This window comes from Leuresthes tenuis, unplaced genomic scaffold (assembly GCF_036924035.1).
Source record: "Leuresthes tenuis unplaced genomic scaffold, fLeuTen1.0.hap1 SCAF_17, whole genome shotgun sequence".
Lineage (NCBI taxonomy): Eukaryota > Metazoa > Chordata > Actinopteri > Atheriniformes > Atherinopsidae > Leuresthes > Leuresthes tenuis.
Window position 1 is genome coordinate 13,690,516 of NW_027325371.1, and position 17,452 is coordinate 13,707,967.

The following is a 17,452-nucleotide window of genomic DNA, read 5'->3' on the forward strand; positions in this document are numbered from 1 at the left end:
AAGTTTCTTGCCATGACAACAAAGGTGATGGGGTGTGGATTGGTGTCTGTTGGCAAAAAAAAAGGGAGCAAGATATGGGACAGGCTTAGTGGGGACCTTAAAGTGAGGAAAATATGATGCATGTTTACTGCTGTGTGACTGATTTATCCAAGAGTAAGCACCAGACTTTATAAAAATAATAAAAAAAGCTTTATTTCTATCCCTTTAATCGCTGCCATCCGTTCATACTGTATGTGTGTATTTATTCGTTGCAGGAGGGACTCTCAATATCGTATATATGAGCTCCGCGGATAAAAAAAATAATCTGAGAGACTTCAGATGGTTATGTAGTGTCGTTGTAATTTGATAAGGCGGGAGTGGGCTGTGAGCGGTGGACGCATTTCCTCAAAAACGAAACTTGCACGAGTGTGAGCCCGCAGGGCTCAGCAGTCAGACGGGCATCCAAAACCGAGCCTGTAGAGGAGGGAAATGGGTCTAATGCAACACTGCACCCCGGTACAGTGAGGACGCAACCCTGTTGCTTTCACTCGGCTTCTGTCAAGAGGTAAGAACCACGATCCTCATTATATTTTCAGGACTAATATGCATTGTTTTATACTATTACCCCCCCCCTCTTTTTTTTCTTTGGTCGCCATGTTTACCGGTAGTTTATATATCTTTCCCTCGATTTACAAACACATGCATATCTGAAAGGTTTTTGGTTAATAAACGCGGGATTTGATATGTCTATTGGTAAGCCGAGGGGATGTTGGAAATCACACCCGAGCCATTTTTTTTTACATGGATTTGAATGGATTTAATGTGATTTTAATTTTTAATTTTTTTTTTTAGCCGCGTGAGGAAACGTAATCCTCATCACCTTTCATAAAACGGTATGAACAATTAATCAGAGGCAGAGGAATCTACTGAAAAAGACCAAAAGTAGTTTACTTTAGCTGTGTGAATTTTAAAGGAAACCTACTATATTGGGCCCTCTTTTGTCCTCGCATATAGCATCTATCCTGAGGTTCTGGTATAACGTTGTGACATTTGGTCATGAATACAACAGCACTCCTTAATGTCATAACCCTGTTCAGATTAGCCATTATTTGGGTCTGGGTGGAGTAACTGCTTACTTCTCTAAGGTGTGTCTTTGCGTGGGACACCTCTCTGCTTCCTGGTTTAAGCTCAGCAGTGAGGTCTGAGGTGGCTGAAAAGTTCAGACAGATATTTTCAGCCCGAGGGACCCCAAACAAAGTGGCAATGCTGTGTTCTGCCAATTTTTAAGTTGGCGTTCGCTTAACATACCTAAATATGCGCTCAAGCACAGAAAAAGTCACAAAACTTTTATGACATGTTTGATTTTAACTGAGAATGTACAGATTATTGAACGGCCCTTTAAGACCCACAAGACTTTTGACCCAAGAAGTCATGGACCCCCTGCTCTTATCCCAGAATGAGACCCAAGCTTTCCAAATTGGGATGCGAAAAGAACTGTAAAGGAAGATAAATAGAATAACCACACATAAACAAAATGACCACAGTGAAGCGTACAATGACCAAAGAGAGATGCAAAACAACCAAAATGTGCAAAAAACCCCAACAACAAATTAAAAATTAGGAAATTAGGTGCCGTAGCAACCAAAATAACCAAAGAGACAGAGAAACCACTAATCATATACACATGGTGTGTGGTAGTTTTTGTATTTATTGGAGCTGTGTTGCTGCAGGATGAGTGTGGTACTCTTTACCCATCTTTGCTCATAATCCCTATTTCATTATCTGCTCATTGATGTAATTCACATTCACAAACCGAGTGTTACCCATACCCACATACTGACACTTGGACATAATCAGCTGCTTAATTAAGTAGCTAATTTCATCCTGCATCCTGTCAGCCAATAAGTAACAAGAAGTTGAGGTGCAGAAATAACAAAAGCGGGGCACTGCGTGTTTTATTTTTCAAACAAATTAAAGTGACACTTGTGACAAATGGCTGTATATGTTAAAATTAGGTGCTAATATAACAAATTATCTATTCATGTGTTAGTAAACTATATGAGATCAGTAATAAGCCCTAAAAAACATCTATTATTAATGTTTTGGGCAGAGTTTGGCATGACTATCAGTGATCGGACTATCAGACCATCAGCTTCTATTTTCAGAGTTGAATATAAAGTTTGACCAGATAAATGAGGCTATAAGATGATAACCAACTGCTGTGCTTGTTTCTGCAGATGAAAGGAGATGACAACTAAATGGTATCATTGATAATGTGGTGAAAGAAGAAAAAGAAATCATGGGTGAGTCTAATGTACACAAAGAACTTTGTTTCAATGGGTTGTCATTTTCTAACATTTACTTCATGTGCAATACAATATAATAATAATAATAATACAATGAGTATAAAATATTCCCTTGTATACCAGACTAGGGATGTGACGATACCAGACATTTAGTAGTCGATACCAATACTAGTGAAATTCCACGATTCTCGATACCCAATTCGATACCACGATAAAAAAAAAAAACCCCAATAAATTCCATGTACTTCAACATACTCCTTTATTAAAAACATTTGAACATTACAAAAAAACAACAGTGGCACTGGCATGTAGCCTTCAAGTAATGAATAAAAAGAATACACTGTTATTCAGCAACTTATTCAGCCGTACTTTGTGCAGACATAACTTTGTTCCGTTTGTCTTCATAACGTGATTATTTCGGTGTGTACAGATACTCTTTGCAAAGCTCTGTTTCCGCTGTTTGATACGCGTTTGATATCTATGCGATGGGGAGCTCGTGAGCAATTCTAACAAGAGTAATGAGTGTGGAGATGGACGTGCAGAGCTGTATTCAGATTGCATTTTTTAATTATAACACTTTGTCGCATAGACAAACGGTTACCATCTTTGGATAGACGTACTCCCGCTCTTTCACGTGATATGCGCGTTATCTCTCTGCGACGAATACTTCCTGAGCAATTCAGCTGAGAACAACGGGTGTGAATTTGCCCGCAAAGTGACCATTGAATTCTCTGATTAAATCTGGATGTCTGTCTTTGAGGTGCTTCGCGAAATTGGAAGTGTTTCCTCCTTTCGTTTGAAAAGCTCGTTGGCACCGTTTGCATATAGGTTTTTGGGAATCTATTATTAATCCCTGATCATCCGCCTCAAACACAAAGTACTTCAGACACGACTCTTGGTGCTATTACTATTTTTCGGAGCTGTCACTGCAGCTGCAGTTGCCATCTTCTGTGTTCCTTTGGCATTTAACGGCACACTAGAACACTTGTAGGTTTTATATGCTGCTCACATCAGGTCCGGAGGTACCTACAGTACTATAGAAAAACAACTACTGTCACGTTTTTAGAATTGTCGCATCGACTTGGTACCGAAGTATCCGTTCTCGTGACATCCCTATACCAGACTCTCCTTTAGTAAAGCTGGTTATTTTTCTATTGTCCAAATTATGTGCTGCTACCAAATATTGGTTCCAATATTTATACTCAAACCTTTTTAGGAATAAAAATAAACAATTCTGTCTTTGTCTCTTCTCACTGTTCAGCTAACAAACTAGAGCAGTCACCCAAGGACTGGACTGAGGCTGAAGTAAGCGACTGGCTGAGATCGATTGGCGTGAAGGAGCAGTACATAAAAAAGCTCCATGAAGAAGAAGTGGATGGACGAACCCTCCTTACACTAAATGAGGTCTTTTTAAAAAGTGAGACTGGTATGAAATCGGGGCCTGCCCATTTAATTATTCAAAAAAGAGATGAGCTTCTCGGCTCCTTACAAAAATCTCCAGTGGACAAGAAGCCCATTGATGGCAAAAAAACTGAGTCGGGGCAAAAGAACAGTCCGAGATCAACTCAGGATCGTCCTGTAACAAGTGAAGGTCCTTCAGCTCAAATTCTTGAGCGCGTCCGAAATGTTTCTGAGGAGAAACAAGCTGCTCCGAGACAATGGATGCTGACTTCAAAGCAGGACTGCAAGCCCCGACCATTTGATGGAGAAGGGATTGATTTCATATACGTGAAGCACAGAGTGCTGCAACCCGAATCAGGTGCTTTCAATCTGACATCTCCTTGTCACGAATACAAGTCCTTTGCTTTAGCTGCTACACTGGAACGCACAAGACTCCAAGCTAAGTTTGCCAAAGAGGTGCTTAAATTTGCAACTGGCTGTATGAACATCAGATCAAATGGCACAATACACTTTGGTGTGATGGACAGCAAAGAGGATGCAGGATATGTGCACGGAGAGATCATTGGGATCCCTGTAGAGGAGAAGGACATTTATGTAGATGCTTTGGACTACATTGAAAGAAGCTTCTCTTCTGACAAAGAACATGTACGCCAGTGTGTGCGACCACCCAGGTTCATTGAAGTCATGGATGGAGAAAGTACAGAAAAGAAATATGTGGTTGAGGTTGACATTGTGCCTTTGATAAAGATTGTCAAGAGCAAGGTGTACGCAGTCCGTCTGCCGAACTTCAAAGAGTCGGTTAACAAAGTAGAATTCGAGAGAGAAATCATTCTACGTAGAGTAGGCTCAAAAACGGAGCCAGTGAGCGAGAGAGATTTGAGTGATTTTTACCAGCGAGTCAAAGATCGAGACGCTCAAAGAGAGGAAGCAGAGAAAAATCAGTTCCTCTTTGCTCCAGAGATCTGCCGTGACCTTGGAAGGACGCTCACAATGTTGCTGACCAGTGGGAAGAAATTCATCGAAAAGGAAAAATGGTTCATACTGGTCACAAACCAGTTCAAACCTGATGACCTTTGCAACATTGACTGGCTGCTCAACATGAACGTGTTCTGCGTATTCGACTTTGACCCAGACTCAAAGATATCAGGTCTGTGCAGCAGATACCTTCAGCACCATGCTGCGAACATGCATTTTCTTCAAAACTACAGAAAATCCAGTCTGACCATCGAGGAATTCACAAGCCACCTGCATCTGTTTGAGCAAACCAGTTGGATCTTTTGTAATGGCCGCACTGACTTCAAAGGGAATGAAAGTCCATGTGATGAAATGACGTGGATCAAAACAAAAATGACTTTCCTGCGGGAATCTGTGTCTTTGATCTGTAAACAAATCTTGCCTAAGGGCACATTTCAGGTCATTTTTCTTCTCACGTCGCCGGTCGAGAAACCTCTCTTGCACACCTTTTATGAGTTTTTCACGGACATGGAAGGCCACGAGGACATCGTCTGCATCTGTGAATCTGAGAAAAACTTCCAGAAATGGCAAAGCTTTGCAGAGGGTTCATGTGGCATCGAGACTGTGAACAATTCCAGTGTTGTGGGGATGAAAATGAGCCACGTCAATGCAACTCTGCAGCATGTGCAACCCGTGAACGCTTGTGCCAGCAAACATCTGCCAGTCTTTGTGAAGGGGACGTGTCTTCTTGAAACGCAGATAGAGGAACAGATGTATTCACTGGAAATCCTGACGGTCGATCACTGTGAAGAAACGAGCAGCGACTTCATCAATGAGGAGAAAGCTAACATTGAACGGCAGTTCTACCGCGGTGGGAGAGTGACCTGGTTGAATTTCTGGCTTGCTGAGCACAAGTATGTCGAAGAGGTCATCGAAAGAGACGCTTATCATGAAACGTCCAAACTTCTCAATGATGCTTTGAAATTTAATGCTGATCAAACCCCAGTGAATAGTATAAACATCTACCATCACCCTGGAAGTGGTGGAAGCACCGTGGCCAGACAGGTCCTGTGGAACAACAGGAAAGAGCTAAGATGCGCGCTTGTGAAGTCCTCATACTCAGTCTCTGTTGTTGCTCAGCATGCAGTAGAACTGAGAGAATACGAAGAAAAAGATCCCCAGAAGTGTCTTCCTGTGCTGCTCCTCCTTGAAGACACAGACAAAGAATATCTAGATGATCTCAGGAATGAACTAGAGGTTCCCGTTAACATCAAACGGATCCAATATGCAACCCCGTGTTTCATTCTGTTGAGCTGCAGACGTTCCCACGATCCAGAGAGGAGATGCAAGGAGTCTCCATTACAGAACGTGTCTGTCACCCACAAGCTTTCCAGTCAAGAAAAGAGGAGGTTTGCTGGAAAACGGCAGGCGCTTGAGGAACGATATGAGCCTCAGTTCATTCTGACCTTTGTTTTGATGAGTGAAGGATTCTCTGATGATTACATTCAAGGCTTTGTGAAGCATTTGCTCCAGGATATCGACCGGCATTCTGTTGTCACACGCCTCATTCACTATGTTGCATTGCTGAACACATATGTTCAGAACTCTTTCATCTCTCAGTCCCATTGTGAAGCTTTGCTTGCCTTAACCATTCACATGGAGAGATTTCGCCAGCATGAGTTTGAGAGATCCCTCAGTGATCAAGCTAAACTAGTCTTCTTGCACCTGAGAGACGATAAGACGCACATTGAATCAATCAGAATCATCCACCCACTTGTTGCAAAAGAAATGCTCCGACAACTTCTGGGAGACCAACGGACTCAAAGCCGATTGGCAATGGAATTGCTCTGCGAGGATGTGCTTTTCGAGCATAGATTTGGGAGGGAGGAGTATCTGTCTTTTTTGAGACAACTCTTCATAAGGCGAGCCAGGATTAGTAAAGGAGACGAATACGATAGTTTCTTCTCGCCACTCATTGAGCACGTGTGCGAAAAGGAGAAAAGCCCCAACAAAGCAATTGAGTTGCTCAAAGAAGCGTTCCAACGTTTCCATCAAAATCCATTCTTCGCACAACAGCTCGCCCGTCTTAATTATACTTACGAGAAGTTTGAAGAGGCAAAACACTGGGCAGAGACGGCGGCTAAACAGCTGCCCAACAACTCGTACATACTAGACACAAAGGGTCAAGTGTTCAGAAAATGGTTCCAAGCTAAATGCAAAGCAATTGAAAATGACAACATTCCAAAGAATGCGCAGAATACAGCTGATGCTGTTGAGACTGCCCTGAAAGCCCTCGAGTGCTTTCAAGAATGTGAGAGGGCAACTGAAGCTGACATGGACGACGTTAACAGTTCAGGGTTCTTCTCTGAGGTCGAGGTGGGATGCAGCTTGCTTAAACTCATCTCCTCATTGCAGGTGTTTGCAGACAAAACCAATGGCCACTCTGAATGTATGAAGTATCTGTTAACCGAGTACATTCCCGAGGAATTAGAGGGTGCCTGGGAACCATTTCATGGCCGTTTGAAAAAACTTCACAAGACAATGCAAGATGCCTTAGAATGGATTTCAGAAGATCTCAGTTACTTCCAGACAGATATTGGAGCAGATGAAGAAGATACTCCTGAAAGTCCTGAAGAGAAGATCAGCCACCCGCTCATGTGGTTGGCAAAAAAGTCTTCCGAGTATGGGAAGTACTTCAGTGAAGCAGATTCTGCGGCGCTTCTGCAACATGGGCAGGCAGTCCCAGCCAAACTAACTCCTTTCCAAAAACGCATGATTATCTATCATCTTGGCGGAGGTAACATAATATCCATACTTTCCAAGCTAACCGACCAAAAGGATGCAGTGCGCCGTTTGGAGTATATCCTTACTCTCTACCCCAGAAACCCATTAAAGGCCAACTTTGGTCAAAGGGATATCGTCAATTACACAGCAGCCCACATTTCTCTGAACTGCCTGTCACCACACCCTCAGAAGATAGCTTCTCTGAAAGAATTACAGGCTCTTTGTCGCCAGTTTCCATCTGATAAAAGGAAATGCTTGCCAAGTGCCCTTTTCTTGCTCTCCATGCTGTTCTGGCCAGAGGATCATGACACTGACCATGAGAGAGAAAGCAAATCCGAAATTGTGCAGTCGGCAGTTGAGCACCTGGAAAAAGGCTACTGGACCAAGATTAAAGACGTTCCTCAGCGAAAAAGAAGGATTTATACCCATTTTTTCCTGGGAAACGGGAATGGCCTGGACAAATTTGTCCACAAGAAAAAATTTGAAAAAATCACAAAAGGCTTCTCAGTCTCTGAGAGACGCATGAAGTGGTTCCGCGGCGAGGCATGGAAAAGTCCTGAGATCGCCATGATGCTGAAACCTGTTTCCGGATGGACTGAGGATGGAGTTGTGTACCTTGAAGGCCCTCAGAAAAAGAAGTTCAATATCCTGCCTCTGTTCGTACCCTCAGTGCCGCATAGTAATGAAAACATCACCTTCTACCTGGGATTCACCTTTAGAGGCCCTGTTGCCTGCAACATCCTCGTGAACAAATAGTTCGTCTTTGAATGGTAGCTGTGTTTGAACTTGGTGAAACAAGGTTCTAATATCCCTCTTATTACCTTGAGCAAGTCTATTTACATCTATGAAAAACACACTAGCCCTATACAAGTTATTCATTAAAACAGTGCTGGTAAAATATGCAAATAAAAAGGTTTGCAAATGTTTCCAATTGTGCTTGTTGAGCCGTCTTAAAAAATGTTCATCTAAAAAAGTCTAATGCATTTCAGTTGAACAATAAAAGATGCAATGCACAGGTGAATGCAACAGTCATGAGGCGAGCATTATATCCACAAAGACTTTGAAAACCTGGTTGCACTCGAGGAAGAACTGAAAGTCAGCCGGTTTGCATACTTTTTGTATTATTATGTCAGTTATGTTGTGTGTTTTTATGATCAATTATACACATCTTCAGATATTCGTATTTTTAAATGCATGTTAAATGTACAAGTGAGTACAATAAATTTTTTTAAGGTTCTGTCTGCATGGTGTCATTCCTCAAACAAATCAGTCTCTCGGATTTAACACAAATTGAAATAATTACTCGTTGGAACAACTGGTAGCTTTGTCAGGCGGACTCACTTTTGGACTTTGCATTTTACAGACTTTATTAGATCGGTACCATAAAATGTGTTTGTGTCATGTAATTTGGGAACAACTCAGGAAAAACGCGACACACGAAGTTAAACTATCTCAACAAAGATGCCTCCTCGTAAGCACGGGATAACGCACTTAACGCAGTAAAGTGGGGGTTTAAACGAGATCTGGCAGCGCTTCATTTCTCTACATTTGTGAATAGCTCTTAGTGGTCACTAAAGCTAAATCATAAGCCAAATTTAAAAAATAAATAAATAAATGATGGACCAGGTTTTGTGATTGAGCCTATTCAGACTGGAACCGACCCTCAGAATACGGTAAATACAACATAATGGCAAATAATGTGTATAGGCCGAGTACTAAAACACGTGAGTGCAGTATTTTTCAATACTCGTGTCTGTATGTTTACCAAACAAGATCTGTGAAGATTTTTTTTTAACAATATCTCTTATGCACGTCTAAGGAAATTAGCTCACAGGCTGTTTTATGATTTAATAAGGCATTCCTAATTTGGATAGTTGAACATAAACATTTCTCTACTTAGTTAAAGTAATTAAACTGGGAAGTTTCATGGTTGTATTTATGATCTAATTGATCTGAATCATTAGTAGTTTACACAATAACAACAAATAAATTAATTCTATGTATGAATCCATTTTTTGAAATGTCAGTGGAGGTAACTGTAAGTTTAAGTAGCCTTGAACATTTTTGTCCCATCATGCTTGCCCTAGTGTTTACATTAGCTTGAGGGATGCTATCATGGCTGCATCAGCTGCTACGTCTTCAGTAGCCATGCTACTGCGTTTATTAATGTTTAATTCATGGTAGAAATCTTACTTTCGTGTGCTTGTACTACTTTGCCACAGAACTTATTTTCCCTGCTCGTAATTTGGTTTTGCTTAACAGCAAACAGCTCCGACAGAAATAGCTCACATGCTAGCTACAACACCAGCTACAACTTCTTGACTGTTGTAATTGTACGAAGCACAAGGAGAGCCTTTGACTTGGATTCGTGGGATGGCTCTGTTGTCTGAGTTAACTGTCGCTGTGCTCCTCCTCGCATTGTCCTTGTTAGCATTCATGTACAGCCACCACTTCTCCAGCTATGAAGCCAGACTGGTTAGGTCAGTCCGTGACAATTACAATGGGATAACAGCGCATCAGCGGCTTGTTTTTAATACAGCAAAACCACAAAACGTGTCAAAGAGTGGTTTCCATCCGAAGAGTGTCCAAAACTCTGGTTTTTCCAGAGAACGTGAATGCACCACGGACCCAGAGAGTCGGTTTGACTGTGGCAGGGACAGACTTCTGAGCCAGGAGGAGTGTGAGGAGAGGGGATGCTGCTACTCCCCGCTGACTGGCTCTGTCGGACCACCTTGGTGCTTCTACCCCAGTTTGTACCCCGGCTATAAAATGGGTCCCCTCACACCCAGCAGGCAGGGACAGACTGCCACTCTGACGAGAACCAGCCCTTCCTACCTCCCCAAAGATATCTCCACTCTGAGCCTTGAAGTCACAGAGGAGACGTCGAGCTGCTTGCACTTGACTGTGAGTATTCAAAACTGTTTATTCACTTTCTTCTCCAACATACATGATTAAGATACTTTTCAAATGGCTCAGTAAAGCTCTTTTATATTCAGGTATATATCATGATAACAAATGATATCATTGGGTTTTTTGGATTAGTGTAATTTGTAACATTTCAGAAGGTTTAAATGGTAAATCTAGCTTACAAAAATGTGTGATTTGTTGTAAACTGATAGGGAATAATGATGCAAATTGTATTTATATTTATTCCCCCACATGTCTTTGACCAAAACATTACCTACTCTGTGTTTCTGTACGCTGTGAACTTGGATGTGTTGGTACTTTTTTTTTTTTTTTTTGCTTCTGACATGAGTTTCCTCTCAAGTTAAAGGATCCATCCTCTCAGCGGTATGAAGTTCCCCTCCCAGCTCACGTTCCTCGGGCCAAAGCTGATACCCAAGATGTCCTGTATACCACTGAATTCCAGTCCAACCCATTTGGTTTCATAGTGAGACGAAAGAACAATGGAAGAGCGATGTAAGTGGTTTCGTCTGCCCTAAATTTGATTATAGGATTAATGTCATAGGTCATCTTTGCAATCGTTCATCTAGTAACTTACTCTCGCTTAATGTTGCTGCTACAATACCAGTGAAGAGTCGTGGATAATTAAAAGTGTAAACCGATGAGATGATTGTTTGTTCTCAGCATGAACACCACAGTCGCTCCCCTTCTGTTTGCTGACCAGTACCTGCAGCTGTCCACTGCTCTGGCCTCTTCGCTCGTGTCTGGCCTCGGGGAGCATTACACCTCTCTCCTCCTGGACCTCAACTGGACCTCTCTGACTCTCTGGAACAGAGACATGGCACCTCACGTGAGTCCAAAGGGTTAGGTTCCCTTTCTAAAGGATATGTTAGTGAAGCTAGTCATGCAAAAATGATAGCTATCCCTCTTTTATTAAATAGCACATCGCAGTATGACCTGAAATATTTGGACCCATACATGTGACACATGTGTTTATCAACCTTCTCGCCTCTTTCCTCTTTTGGATGACTGCTGACGCTGTCTTTCTCTACAGGCTGATGCTAACCTCTATGGCTCCCATCCGTTTTATATAGTACAGGAGGGAGATGGAATGGCACATGGAGTATTCCTTCTCAATAGCAATGCAATTGGTACTACTCTACACACAGCATCCCACTACCAATTCTTGTCATTACTTTCCATTGAAGTAGGGATGCACAATGTGATTAGTATTTTTTCATAGATTGTCAATGAAGATACCATTATGTGCGCATATTTGTTCCTGTTTAAGTGGAGAGAACTTACCTAATATCATATTTCCATTGATGTCTGTTATACAGATATTTCATTTTAAAGTCTCTGTTGGCTTATATAGATTTCATTACCAATATCATTTTGCATTCTTATCTATGTTTATGTAAAAGACGAAGATGCTTTTTATTCATAGTTGTGTTCTGAAATGTCTCTGTAGAAGTTATGCTGCAGCCTACTCCGGCTCTCACCTGGGTATCAACCGGTGGAATCCTGGATCTGTATGTTTTCTTGGGTCCTGACCCCCAAAGTGTGATACGACAGTACCTCCAGATCATTGGTACGTCTTGGGTGAGAGTAATGCATTCGGTGATGCTTCTCCAAATAGTGAAATGAAAGGCACGTATACATACCAGAGATGTTTAGGTTGTAAGTGGAAAAACTTGCAAAAGGAAAAAACAGTGATTGCATTTATATGCTTGTGATTTATCTACCGCAAGGGTATCCAATGATGCCTCCCTATTGGTCGCTGGGCTTTCATCTCTGTCGCTGGGGCTACACGACCACTAATGCTACTCGGAGTGTTGCGCGACACATGCACAGTGCCAACTTTCCCATGGTAAGTGAAGCACACGCGCATCAGTCAGCACAGTGCAGGAGTACGAGGTACGAGGGCGGAATTAAGTTAGAGACCGAAGTGTGTCTGACGCCCACGATGTTGTGGACTGTATGAAAATTCTTCAGAAAATGTATTTTTTAAGATATTTTTCAGGTTGGAGCAACATGTTTACATGTTGGTTGTTAACGGTGTTAAATTTATTTTTATTTTTTTACCACCAGGACGTACAATGGAATGACCTGGATTATGCAAATAAGCGGAGGGTGTTCACCTTTGACCCCGCACGATTTGGAGACCTGCCAGAGATGGTGGAGGAGTTTCATAAGGGTGGCATGAAGTACATCCTTATTCTGGTATGACTTCAAAGGACATAAGAAACTTTTGATTCTGACACATTTGTCGATATATTTCTTGTCTATATATCTTAGTTCAAGTAGGCAACACAAAAGACCAGTTTCTTAACTTTGTTATTGCTTTATTTTGTTCTGTAAGTGAACTTTTTATCCAGTAGATGGCAGCAAACATGTCTTAACGTGAGGCTGAAGCGTTGTCACTGGATTTGTGCTCCAGGATCCGGGGATCAGCAGCACCAGCCCTCCTGGAACTTACCCTCCCTTCGATGACGGACTGAAGCGAGATGTTTTTATTAGAAACCTTACCGGAGACATTCTGATCGGGAAGGTAACACCTGTTCATTTTCAGGAGGATGCGTAGCTCCCTGCAGTGTGTGTGGAGCTTAGTTTACCCCGGGTGTGTGGTTTTTTTCATGCACACGGCCCATCTACGTTCACAGGTTTGGCCCGGCCCAACGGCTTTTCCCGATTTCACCAACTCAGAGACCCGACAGTGGTGGGAGGACTGCATCAGAGATTTTCATTCTCAAGTTCCTGTGGATGGTCTGTGGATTGTAAGAATATGGGCCATTAAGCCAAAATACGTGCAAAAGCTTCAAAGGCCGCTTGTCCACATCTGATTTATGTTTTCTCTGCACATCTAAATCTCTAAAATAACAATAACTTGTATGATTTTTTTTTTGTTCCACTCAGGATATGAATGAACCTGCCAGTTTTGTCCAGGGTTCAACGGAGGGTTGTCCCGACAGTGATCTCGAGAACCCACCATACACACCCGGTAGGAGTCTTTGAATAAACATAACTAATTAAAGCTATTTTATCTCCTCTAGAATGGGGGAATCTTGTGTGGGATGCGCACATTCATACCCACTACTCGAAATAAATAAAAGTCGCATAAACTAAAAAGTAATAAACTATAACTAGTTTATTCTCATAGTAAACTATGTAGTAAACCAAACTGCAGGTTTACTTGTTGTTCCCAGAGTTTCTAAAAGTAGAATGGGAGGTAGAGCCTTCAGTTATCAGGCCCCTCTCTTGTGGAATAAGCTGCCAGTAAATGTCCGGGAAGCAGACACCCTTTCCACTTTTAAGATTAGGCTTAAAACTTTCCTTTTCGATAAAGCTTATAGTTAGGGATGGCTCAGGTAATCCTGAAACATCTCATAGTTAAGCTGCTATAGGCTTAGACTGCTGGGGGACCTCATCTGTCACACCTTTCCTCACTTTGCTCTCTTTTTCCCCCTGTTTAATTTCAAAATTGATTTTATGTACATGTGACATTATTGTGGTTATTAACGTATGTTTCCCTGTTCCAACAGATATCCTTTGAATGGCGTTATGGTGTTTTTCCCCCATCTTTTCCCTCTTTTCTGTCTTCTCGAACCCCAGCTGGTCGAGGCGGATGGCCACCCTTCCTGAGTCTGGTTCTGCCAGAGGTTTCTTCCTGTTAAAAGGGAGTCGTTCCTTTCCACAGTCGCCACAGGCACGCTCAGGACGGGAGATTGGACTGAAGACACGCTTCGGTGCAATCTGTTGGTTTCCTTAGCTAGGATATTAATTTTTTGAATTGGCTCTATATGAATTAATTGGATTATGATTACAATGAATTGAATTCCAATTGGCTTGAATTGAACTATATTACTTAAGTGCCTTGAGATGACAATTGTTGTAATCTGGCGCTATATAAATAAAATTGAATTGAATTGAATTGAATTAATAAGTAAGCCAACAGCCTACTGTAACCCCTTATTTAGGTCGTATGACTACCACTGACAGTGAGACGGCGATTAAAAATGGGAGAAAAACACAGGGAAACTGTTACTACCTTTATCTAGAATTCACTTCTCCTTTATTTCAATAGTGTGTACCTGATGGCTTTTACCCTTTTCTGTTGCTAAGTTACCAAAGAGGTCAAGTTCTGTTTTAAGGTCTGCTCAAATAAATCTAACTTGCAGTGGCAATGCCCCCCCCAGTAGATGGTGCCCTAGGCCAGCGCCCTTATTGCATTTAGGCATGTGCAGCACTTCATCTTATCCATAGCTAGCATGCTAATTGCCCCAAACAGTGACAGGGGACTCACAACATTGTGTTAATTTGTAGCCTTTGTGATCCTCTGAATGTCCACACGCAGGGGTGGTTGGAGGTCAGTTAAACTCGGGGACTCTTTGTATGTCGGCTCAGCAGAAACTGTCCACTCACTACAACCTGCACAATCTTTACGGGCTGACTGAGGCGTATGCGACGCACAGGTTAGACCATGCAGTGGAATTGTAGATTGCAGAATATAATGAGGCTAAAAGTCAGCCAATTTGACATCACTTGGCTGACAAACCAAGAAAAGATTCAGCAGGGAGTTATATAACTAATAAAAATACTTTTGCATTTCAATGAATATACCAACCTCAGTGCTCTCAGGAAGATACGAAGGAAGAGACCCTTCGTCTTGTCTCGCTCCTCTTTTCCCGGCATTGGACGCTTCTCAGGAGTGTGGACAGGAGATGTCAGGAGTGACTGGGAGCAGCTTCGATTCTCCGTCCCCGGTGAGAAAAATCCAACACCGCCTTTTTGTTATTATATTTAAACAAATTTTTCTTTCTTTTATTGAAGTTACCGTAGTTTGAGAGTAGATTGCATACGTTTACAGTGAGCGCTTGTGTCTTTCCTGCCCAGCGGTGCTGCAGTTCGGCCTCTTCGGGGTGCCTCTGGTGGGGGCAGACGTCTGTGGCTTCGGAGGCAACACCACTGAGGAGTTGTGTGTGCGATGGATGCAGCTTGGCGCCTTCTACCCATTTATGAGAAACCACAATGACAGACCCAATGCTGTGAGGCACAGACACTGTTCTTGTGCTTAACTGTGTGCACTTTGTTTGCATCCGCTTTGGAAATCTGTGTTATATTATATTTATATTGTGCACTGTTCATTTTTGACATATGTCATGTGGATTCACGACGACCTGTGGGCCTGAATGTTACTTTACAAAGTCTCCAGAGTAGAGCAGTCCATCCGTGTCATGTATTGTAAATAGAGCTGATCTCCTCTATTCTCACTATCTTTTTGTTTCTGCTTTTCTTGTCCATCAGCCTCAGGAGCCCTTTGTATTTGGGCAGGAGGCCCAGGCAGCCATGCGGAGTGCACTGAATCTTCGCTACTCCCTTCTCCCATTCCTCTACACACTCTTCCATCATGCACACACTTCTGCTGACACTGTTGCCAGGCCTCTATTCATTGAGTATGTCATTTCTTCTACTTCTCCCCTCCTCTCCATAGTAATTCTCCCCATGTGTCTGTTAATCTTGAACTGTAGCGTAAAAACAAAGTAATTAAAGCATCACAGTTGATTCTTAATCTATATTTGTATTACTCTCAGGTTTCCCACTGACCCTAACTGTCAGACCATAGACCAACAGTTCCTATGGGGGAGTTCACTTCTCATCAGTCCAGTTTTAGAGCAAGGGGCAGTAGAAATAAATGCATACCTTCCAAATGGCACTTGGTACAGCCTGCACAACGTGAGTTGCCACTAAGTTTTAGTTGTTACTGATAAGTATTGTGGCGTCTTATAGCAGCACCTGTCACTAGTGTTCACTAGCTTCCCTTATGATCTCTATGTAGGGTCAGCCATTCTACAGCACGGGTCAGTACCTGCTCCTGTCAGCTCCACTGGACACTATCAATATCCATGTCAGGGAGGGACACATTATTCCCCAACAGGTGGGTGTGAGAACCCGGCAGAATAAAGCTGGGTCCTGTATCTTTTTCGGGTTCACTGTAAGCGATCGTGTGATATATTGTGTATATTGCATATCGAGTGTTTTAAAACTTTGCGCCATGTTTCCTTTCGTCTTCCTTTCTTGTGAAGGAGCCTGCTTTGACAACCACAGCCTCACGCATACGGCCTTTGTTCCTGACGGTGGCGCTGACAGAAGGGGGCTGGGCCTCGGGTGACTTGTTCTGGGATGACGGAGACAGTCTCGACACCGTTGAAATGCAAAATTATTGCTACGTTATCTTCATTGCCGGACAGGTGGGAAAGAGATGAGAGATGTTTGCATTTGGACAGGTGCTGAGGCCATGTTTTGCATTTAGCTGTGCAGCTGCTTTGCTCAAAAGTTACGACACACTGACAGTTTTTTCTTTATGTATTTAGATAAATATAAATTGTTCCTAAATCTCTCATCCATTGCTTCAGTCTCAGATTGTTAGTGACCCTCTGAAGCTGAGTGGGGCCCTGGAGAGTCTAGTGCTGGGGAGGCTTCAGGTGTTTGGGGTGCCCTTACCGCCTCTCTACGTATTAGCAAATGGGGAGAAAGTCAGTGATTTCACATATCGTGCTGATACTAAGGTGAGTTTTGTGTCACTTAGCAGATAATGATCTCTCTCAGTCCATCTTCACTTGCATTTATATTCACTTATTTCTACCTGTTATGTCAATCAACCAAAAATATCTTTGCCTTTTCATTTTTTTCTATAGGTTCTGACAGTGACAAACTTGGCCTTACCCATGTCAAAGACATTTACTGTTCAGTGGGCTTTCTGATGCACTGGATTTCATTAAGTTGGGGGGCCGCAGGGAGCCTTTGCCTTCTGCACAGCTGCTGAAAAGAGCAGCCCTATTTTCCTGCAGTGACACCAACAGAATTCTTTGAGCAACTGCAGCTATACAACAGCTCATTATGCACTTCACGTGTGTTTTACCTCTTCTTTCAAGATGAGAACCTTTGTGACCATTAGATTTATAAAGAAAATATGAGAATATCAAACGGATCTGAGTGGGAGGGGGGGGGGGGGGGTGAAGAACTGGTGATGCGCTGAATTAGGGTGATTTAATGGCATGCACATATGTATATTTTTATGACATTTTTCTATTGTAAAGTATGTTTTTTTTTAGAAAAAAAATAAA

At 42.3% G+C, this 17,452-nt stretch overlaps 2 protein-coding genes across 2 annotated transcripts; both read left to right on the plus strand.

Annotated features, from left to right (window-relative positions):
• The first annotated feature begins 402 nt into the window (after window positions 1–402).
• LOC140272952 (sterile alpha motif domain-containing protein 9-like) lies at window positions 403–8,212 on the plus strand. Its single transcript, XM_072368465.1, has 3 exons — window positions 403–544; window positions 2,217–2,282; window positions 3,547–8,212. Exons 2-3 carry the CDS (start codon window positions 2,279–2,281, stop codon window positions 8,178–8,180), a joined length of 4,638 nt encoding a protein of 1,545 aa, XP_072224566.1. The 5' UTR covers window positions 403–544; window positions 2,217–2,278; the 3' UTR covers window positions 8,181–8,212.
• Window positions 8,213–9,485: 1,273 nt separating this feature from the next.
• Window positions 9,486–17,316, plus strand: gaa (alpha glucosidase). Its single transcript, XM_072369038.1, has 19 exons — window positions 9,486–10,328; window positions 10,693–10,844; window positions 11,013–11,178; window positions 11,383–11,479; window positions 11,800–11,919; window positions 12,080–12,198; window positions 12,420–12,551; window positions 12,769–12,879; window positions 12,992–13,105; window positions 13,245–13,329; window positions 14,683–14,800; window positions 14,958–15,091; window positions 15,222–15,373; window positions 15,633–15,781; window positions 15,920–16,061; window positions 16,165–16,263; window positions 16,412–16,576; window positions 16,742–16,894; window positions 17,024–17,316. Exons 1-19 carry the CDS (start codon window positions 9,798–9,800, stop codon window positions 17,087–17,089), a joined length of 2,805 nt encoding a protein of 934 aa, XP_072225139.1. The 5' UTR covers window positions 9,486–9,797; the 3' UTR covers window positions 17,090–17,316.
• The last annotated feature ends 136 nt before the right edge of the window (window positions 17,317–17,452 follow it).

Coding starts and splice junctions, on each gene's coding strand:
- gaa (XM_072369038.1), top strand. CDS start 9,798: ATGGCTCTGTTGTCTGAGTTAACTGTCGCTGTGCTCCTCCTCGCATTG. Junction 11,920..12,079: donor ACAGTACCTCCAGATCATTG/GTACGTCTTGGG, acceptor ATCTACCGCAAG/GGTATCCAATGATGCCTCCC. Junction 12,199..12,419: donor ACAGTGCCAACTTTCCCATG/GTAAGTGAAGCA, acceptor TTTTACCACCAG/GACGTACAATGGAATGACCT.